General features: G+C 44.5%; 1 protein-coding gene across 1 annotated transcript in view; it reads right to left on the bottom strand.

Moving 5' to 3' along the window:
* Positions 1-8,676, bottom strand: part of CHEK2 (checkpoint kinase 2) — a 64,986-nt gene that overhangs the window by 49,509 nt on the left and 6,801 nt on the right. Inside the window, exon 2 of the mRNA XM_011995735.1 lies at positions 8,218-8,542. Within this exon, the coding sequence (XP_011851125.1) occupies positions 8,218-8,536 (319 nt within the window). The 5' untranslated portion in view covers positions 8,537-8,542. The remainder of the gene's footprint in view (positions 1-8,217; positions 8,543-8,676) is intronic.

The following is an 8,676-nucleotide window of genomic DNA, read 5'->3' as shown; positions in this document are numbered from 1 at the left end:
CACACACACACATACACATACATATATATATAAAACTGTGAAATAACAAATAGTCATTAAAAGTTCTCGAGTAATTTTTAATGACTTGGAAAATTACTTGCAATACAGTAACTTCCTGCTTATTACCTTCCTGAGGTTTTCCACAACACTTAGCATAAAATCTGCACTCTTCCTTATGGCCTAATAGATGCTCAAGGTCTGGCCCCTGCCACCATTCCAGCCCCACCTCATACCCCTCTCCCCTTGCTCATGACACCCAGCACCACTGGCCTCCTTTCACTGCCCCCAAGAATGCTGGGTTCAATCTGCCTTGCGGTCTTAGCACTTCTTCCCCAACTACACAAATGGCTCATTCCACCTTGCCTTTTGTATAGATACTATTTACAGAATACTATCTGCCTTTTGGACTCCACTATCATCTCCCACTCAGCTTTTTCTTTTTTCTTTTTTTTTTTTTTTGGAGACGGAATCCTGCTCTGTCACCCAGGCTAGAGTGCAGTGGCGCAATCTCAGCTCACTGCAACCTCCACCTCCCAGGTTCAAGCGATTCTCCTGCCCTCAGCCTCCCGAGTAGCTGGGACTACAGACGCATGCCACCACGTGCAGCTAATTTTTTGTAATTTTAGTAGAGAAGGGGTTTCACCGTGTTAGCCAGGATGGTCTCGATCTCCTGACCTTGTGATCTGCCTACCTTGGCCTCCCAAAGTGCTGGGATAACAGGCGTGCACCACCGCGCCCAGCCTCCCACTCAGCTTGTTATATAAACATTACTCACCTGTTATCATAATGTTATCCTGTTTTATTTCTTTTTGAGTATGGGCCATGACTAGAAATTACCTTGCTTATTTGTATATTTTCTCCCCACCTCCCTGCATTAGAACATAACCTCCAGGAGGGCAGCTGGAGACCTCTTGTTTAACAGTACAACTCCAGCACTTAGGATATTGTACATGGCAGGCAATTAAATGTTCACTGCAAGACAGACTAGGGAAAATATTAGCAACTCCTATCAGGAAAAGGAATAACTTCCTTAATAAATGTTAGGTTCCTATAAATCAATGAAAAAGATAAACAGTCCAGTAGAAAAATGAGTAAAGGATATGAAAAGATAATTTACAAAAAACAGAAATACAGCTGACTCAAACATATGAAAGGTGGCCAAGCTAACCCAATATAAGAAAATTTAGAAATCAAAAACACAATTTCATGTTTTGGCCGGGCGCGGTGGCTCAAGCCTGTAATCCCAGCACTTTGGGAGGCCGAGACGGGTGGATCACAAGGTCGGGAGATCGAGACCATCCTGGCTAACACGGTGAAACCCCGTCTCTACTAAAAAAATACAAAAAACTAGCCGGGCGAGGTGGCGGGCGCCTGTAGTCCCAGCTACTCAGGAGGCTGAGGCAGGAGAATGGCGTGAACCCGGGAGGCGGAGCTTGCAGTGAGCTGAGATCCGGCCACTGCACTCCAGCCTGGGTGACAGAGCGAGACCCCGTCTCAAAAAAAAAAAAAAAAAAGATTTCATGTTTGACCTATTAGATTGGCAAAAATTCAAAAGCTTCATATCACCCTGTGCTGGCAAGAGGTATGAAAAAGTGGGTACTCCCATACATTGCCAGTGGGAATATAATTTATACTCACGTTGTCTATAATTGTCTAGGGAGGACAATTTAGCAAGATCTATCAAAATTACATATGGGCTGGGCGCAATGGCTCAGGCCTGTAATCCCAGTACTTTGGGAGGCCAAGGAAGGAGGTTCACTTGAGCCTGAAAGTCAAGGCTGCAGTGAACTGTGACTGCACCACTCACTCCAGGGTGACAGAGTGAGACCCTGTCTCTAGAAAGAAAGAAAAAGAAAATTAACAAATCCAAATTTAGTTACTTAAAAAGATCAGCAAGTTGGTAAACCTCAGACAGACTAAATAAGAAAAAAAGAGACAAGACTCAAATTGCTAAAATCAGAATGAGAAAGGTAATTACTACTGATCTGACAGAAATAAAAATTATTTAAAAAGAATAACTGAACAATTGTGTGACAATATTAGATGACATAGGTGAAATGGACAAACTCCTAGAAAGATACAAACTACCAAAACTAGCACAAGAAGAAATAGAAAATCTGAATATACCCATAAGAAGTGAAAAGACTGAATGATAATCCTAGCACTTTGGGAGGTCAAGGCAGGTGGACTGGCTGACTTCAGGAGATCAAGACCAGCCTAGGCAACATGGCAAAACCCCAGGTCTACTACAAATGAAAAAAAAAAAAAAAAAATTAAGCCAGGCGTGGTGGTGCACACCTGTAGTCCCAGCTACTCTGGAGGCTGAGGCACAAGAATCATTTGAACCTGGGAGGCACAGGCTACAGTGAGCCAAGATCGTGCCACTGCACTCCAGCCTGGGTGACAGAGACTCTGTCTCCAAAAAACAAAACAAAACAAAAGACTGAATGAGTAATCAAAATATCCCCTACAAAGAAAATGCAGTCCCAGATAGCCTCACTTTAGCTTGAGCAACATAGGGAGACCCCATCTCTATCAAAATAAAAAAATTAGCCACGCATGATGGCACATGCCTGTGGTCCCAGCTGCTCGGGAGGCTGAGGTAGGAGTTGGGCCTGGGAGGTCAAGGCTGCAGTGAAACGTGATTGTGAGTAACACTCCAGCCTGAGTAACACAGTGAGACCCTGCCTCAGAAAAAAAAAAAAGAAAAAAGAAACACATGGCTGGCTTCATTTTAAATTCTATCAAATATGTAAAGAACTAATACCAATTATTCTCAAACTTTTCGAAGAAATACAGAAGGGAACACTGTCAACTCATCTATGAAGCCGGCAACACCCTCACACCAAAACCAGACAGAGACATGACAGTGAAACCACAAACCAATATCGCTTACAAATATAGATACAAAAATCCTCAACAAAACAGTAGCAAACTAAATTCAGCAACACATAAAAAATATTACAAATGACCAAATAAGAATTAACCCAGGAAAGCTTGGTTGGTTTAACATCTGAAAACCAATCAATATAACACACAATAACAATAGAATACAGGAAAATAGACACAAAAAAATTTTGGCAAAATTCAACCCCCTTTTATAATAAAAAATACTCAGAAAACTAGGAATAGGAGGAAATTCCTTCACCTAAGAAAGAGCTTTTATTTTATTTATTTATTATTATTATTTTTTTTTTTTTAATTTGGAGGCAAAGTCTTGCTCTGTGGCATGCAATCATAGCTCACTGCAGTCTCCAACTCCCGGCCTCAAGAACTTCTCCTGCCATAGGTTCCCAAAGCACTGAGATTATAGGGAGAAAGGATCAGAGCACCCAGCCAGAAAGAACTTCTTTTTTTCTTTTTTTTTTGAGACAGAGTCTCACTCTGTGGCTCAGGTTGGAGTGCAGTGGTGTGATCTCGGCTCACTGCAAGCTCTGCTTCCCGGGTTCACCCCATTCTCCCACCTCAGCCTCACACCCGGCTAGTTTTGTTTTTGTATTTTTAGTAGAGATGGGGTTTCACCGTGTTAGCCAGGATGGTCTTGATCTCCTGACCTCATGATCCGCCCACCTCGGCCTCCCAAAGTGCTTGGATTACAGGTACGAGCCACAGCCCCCGGCCCAGAAAGAACTTTTATGAAACATCCACAGCTTAGTCTTCAGATATCAAAGAGGAGAGAGAAGAGAGGAGGAGAAGAGAGGAAAGAGGAAAGAAAAGGAAAGAAACGAGGAAAGGAAAGGAAAGGAAAGGGGAAAGAGAAAAGGAACGGAACGGAACGAAACAGAACAGAACGGAAAGGAAAGGGAAAGGAAAGAAAGGAAAGGAAAGAAAGAAAGGAAAGGAAAGAGGAAAGAAAAGAGGAAAGGAAAGGGGAAAGGGGAAAGGAAAGGAAAGGAAAGGAAAGGAAAGGAAAAAAGAAAGGGGAAAGGGGAAAGGAAAAGGGAAAGACCCACAGCTAACATCATACTTAGTGACAAAAGACTGAAAACTGGCCGGAGATGGTGCCTCACACCTCTTATCCCAGCGCTTTGGGAGGCTGAGGCAGGAGGATCAGTTGACACCAGGAGTTCGAGATCAGATTGGGTAACATGGCGAGACTCTGTCTCTACAAAAAATGAAAATAAAAAAGTAGGCCAGCCACAGTGGCTCACGCCTGTAATCCCAGCACTTTGGGAGGCTGAAGCAGGTGGATCACCTGAGGACAGGAGTTCGAGACCAGCCTGGCCAACATGGTGAAACCCCATCTCTACTCAGAATACAAAAATTAGCCAGGCATGGTGGCATAAGCATGTAATCCCACCTACTTGGGAGGCCGAGGCAGGAGAATCGCTTGAAACTGGGAGGAGGTTGCAGTGAGCCGAGATCACACCATGGCACTGCAGCCTGGTGACAGAGCGAGGCTCTGTCTCAATAGATAAATAAATAAATAAAACTCAAAATGAATAAAGGACCTTAATTAAACATAAGAGCTAAAACTAGGCCAGGTACTGTGGCTCATGCCTGTAATCCCAACACTTTGGGAAGCTGAGATGGATGGATCGCTTAAGCTCAGGAGTTTGAGACCAGACTGTGCAACATGATGAAACCCCATCTCCACCGAGAATGCAAAAAGTTAGCTGGGAGTGGTGGTGCACATCTGTGGTCCCAGCTATCCAGGAGGCTGAAGTGGGAGAATTGCTTGAGCCTGGGAGGCAGAGGCTGAAGTGAGCCGAGATTGCGCCACTGCACTCCAGCCTGGATGACAGCGAGACCCTGTCTCAAAAAAAATAAATAAACAAACAAACAAAAAGGAATTAAAACTATAAAATTTTAGAAGAAAACATAGGTATAAATAATTAACAAATAATAATAATAAATAGCCTTGGCCAGGCGTGGTGGCTCGCGCCTGTAATCCTACCACTTTGGGAGGCCAAGACGAGCAGATCACCTGAGGTCAGGAGTTTGAAACCAGCCTGGCCAACATGGTGAAACCCCGTCCCTACTAAAAAAATACAGAACTTAGCCGGGCATGGTGGTGGGCACCTGTAATGTCATCTACTCAGGGGGCTGAGGCAGGAGAATCACTTGAACCCAGGAGGCAGAGGTTGCAGTGAGCCAAGATCGCACCACTGTACTCCAGCCTGGGTGACAGAGTGAGACTCCATCTCAAATAATAATAATAATAATAATAAACAGCCTCTATGTATTCAGCATCTACTTTATGCTGGTCATCCAATCAGGCTCTTTGTTTACTCGTCTTTTTTTGTTTTTCCTTTTTGTGGAGAATGGGGTCTCACTATATTGCCCAGCAGGTCTCAAACTCCTGGGTTCAAGCTATCCTCCCACTTCTGCCTCCCTAAGAGCTGGGATTACAGTTGTGAGCCACTGCACCCAGCCTATTTGTTTTCTCACTTTTAAAGGTGATGTATCCCATTTAGCCCTTTCTCACCATTTCTGTTTCCCACTCATCTAAACCTATAGGCCTATCTGAAAAATATATTGTATTTTATTTATTTCTTTATTTTTTGGAAACAGAATCTCGCTCTGTCACCCAGGCTGGAGTGCAGTGGCACAATCTCAGCTCACTACAACCTCCACCTCCCAAGTTCAAGCAATTCTCCTGTCTCAGACTCCTGAGTAGGTGGGATTACAGGTGCCTGCCACCATGCCCGGCTAATTGTTTTTTTCTTTCTTTTTTTTGAGACAGAGTTTCGCTCTTGCTGCCCAGGCTGGAGTGCAGTGGTGCGATCTCAGCTCACCACAACCTCTGCCTCCTGGGTTCAAGCAATTCTCCTACCTCAGCCCCCTGAGTAGCTGGGATTACAGGAGCCCGCCACCATGCCCGGCTAATTTTGTATTTTTAGTAGAGACCGGGTTTCTCCATGTTAGTTAGGCTGGTCTCAAACTCCCCATCACAGGTGATCCGCCCGTCTCGGCCTCCCAAAGTGCTGGGATTGTAGGCGTGAGCCAACACGCCTGGCCTAATTTTTGTATTTTTAATAGAGACAGGGTTTCCCCATGTTGGCCAGGCTAGTCTTGAACTCCTGACCCCAAGTGATCCCGCCCACCTTGGTCTCTCAACGTGCTGGGATTACAGTCATGAGCCACCATGCCTGGCCTGAAAAAATATATTTTAAATGGGTAAAAAATAGCTTCGAGTGTCTACTTATAAATTTAAAGTTGTAGGCCGGGCGCGGTGGCTCAAGCCTGTAATCCCAGCACTTTGGGAGGCCGAGACGGGCGGATCACGAGGTCAGGAGATCGAGACCATCCTGGCTAACACGGTGAAACTCCGTCTCTATTAAGAAACACAAAAAACTAGCCGGGCGAGGTGGCGGGCGCCTGTAGTCCCAGCTACTCGGGAGGCTGAGGCCGGAGAATGGCGTGAACCCGGGAGGCGGAGCTTGCAGTGAGCTGAGATCCGGCCACTGCACTCCAGCCTGGGTGACAGAGCGAGACTCCGTCTCAAAGAAAAAAATAAAAAATAAAAAAAAATAAAGTTGTATATGTAGAATGCAGGTGTATTGTTTCTCCATTTTTTACAGTTTTTTCAAGACATCAAAGTTAGACATGAAATAAAACAAGGATGGTGAGTGACAAAACACAAAATGATATACCAGTCCTTCATTTCTTTATATTGATATATTCTACCCTATTAATGCCAAGTTCAAATGTGTTTAGTAAAGAGGTCATTGTAATGTAAGAGAAAAGAAAAAAAAAACACTATTTTTTTTTACTGGAGTGCAGTGGCACAATCCTGGCTTATTGCAACCTCTGCCTCCCAGGTTCAAGCAATTCTCATGTCTCATCCTCCTGAGTAGCTGGGATTGCAGGCATGCACCACCACACCTGGCTAATTTTTGTATTTTCAGTAGAGACAGGGTTTTGCCATGTTGCCCAAGCTGGTTTTGAACTCCTGGCCTCAAGTGATCCTCCTGCCTTGGCCTCCCAAAGTGGTGGGATTACAGGCATAAGCCACCACGCCTGGCAATTTTAAAATACACACATGTGTATTTTAAACATATGCATAGCGAAACTTACTATTGGAACCAGGAGGTGTCAGAAAGGGTCAACATATTTAAATCACAAGGTTGACTATTTTGAGACAAAAACAAATAACAAGTAGTCAACAAATAGCCATCTCTATTCTGAACAGCTCTGATTCTCTGAAGCTGTGGCAAACCACAGCAGAGGTTAACTGGTGAAGCTTTTGTGATTAGGGGATAATGTTTGCAAGTTTGCATGAATCTGCATTTTTCTAGGAAGAGGGTCAAAAGCTACCTTCAGATCCTTGGATGGACAGCACATTGTAAATATCCAATTAATATTTGTTGAAAGAATAAATGAACGGAATCCACAGCTGGTAACAGCCAATGCAACACCCAACACTGCCTCTTTGGTTTTACCTTTTATCACCTTCAAACTCCAGAATCATTCTAAGGTGGCTCAAGCACTCTGCTGCAACTAACTAAGGCAGGAAAATAGGGTCTGAAGGCAGGGAATCTAAGGCCGATTCACACAAACTTCCTGGAGTAGCCAGGCATGGTGGCTCATGCCTGTAATCCCAGCACTTTGGGAGGCCGAGGCAGGCAGATCACTTGAGGTCAGAAGTTCAAGACCAGCCTGGCCAACATGGTGAAACCCCATCTCTACTAAAAATACAAAAATTAGCCAAGTGCGGTGGTATGCATTTGTAATCCCAACTACTCAGGAAGCTGAGATAGGAGAATCGTTTGAACCCAGGAGTCAGAGGTTGCAGTGAGCCTAGCCGAGATTTCTCAAAAAAAAAAAAAAAAAAGAATTTGCACTCTGGCCTATGATTTGTCCATTCTAGGACCTTCATTTGCATAAGGCGCCAATCCCCACCAGTCTTGGAATGGCCGAGGTCCAGTTCACTGTGGCCTCTAATGGGCTGTGAGCCAGCCCTTCATCTACATAGGAGGTAACCAATGGGAGACCTCTAGAGGGTACTTGAACCCCAGAAGACTTTGCTACCAGGGCTCTGCAGCCACTTGCTCAGGCCTGCTCCCATCCTGCGACATGTACTTTAGCTTCTATTGCCTTCCACTTCAATAAATCTATGCTTTCATTGCTTATTCATGCATGATGTTCAATTATTTGTTCAACGTGCCAAAAACCTGGACAACTCACAATCAGAACCTTCCACCCGGTAACACAACAACTTTCTGTAACTGTTTTTCTGAACAAAACATGATACTATATAACAAAGGGTCTTACCAAGATTGGCAAATCCATCCTGAAGGGCCCATAATCGAGCCCAGGGGGCAGGGGCAGGCTCCTCAGGTTCTTGGTCCTCAGGTTCTTGGTCCTCAGGAATAGAATAGAGTTCCTGAGTGGACACTGTCTCTAAGGAGCTCAGTGTCCCAGAGCTGGAGTGAGAGGACTGGCTGGAGTTTGGCATCGTGCTGGTAGAGGAGCTGGATATGCCCTGTGACTGTGAGGAGGAACCCTGGGACTGGGTAACGCTGCCATGGGGCTGTGAACAGGTACTGCTGCCATGGGACTGCTGAGCCTCAACATCCGACTCCCGAGACATCACGACCTCAAAAAGAAAGTGTCCAACAACAAAGGTGAGTTTCGAGGCACAAGACTTTAAAAAGTAAACAATGGGCCTATTACAACAGCAACAGAGAAGAAAAGAAAAGAAAAGAAAAAAGAAAAAAGAAAAGAAAAGAA

Source organism: Mandrillus leucophaeus, unplaced genomic scaffold (genome assembly GCF_000951045.1).
Source record: "Mandrillus leucophaeus isolate KB7577 unplaced genomic scaffold, Mleu.le_1.0 Scaffold496, whole genome shotgun sequence".
Taxonomy (NCBI): Eukaryota; Metazoa; Chordata; class Mammalia; order Primates; family Cercopithecidae; genus Mandrillus; species Mandrillus leucophaeus.
The sequence above is the reverse complement of the archived record's forward strand: the minus strand, read 5'-3'. Positions and strand labels throughout refer to the sequence as shown.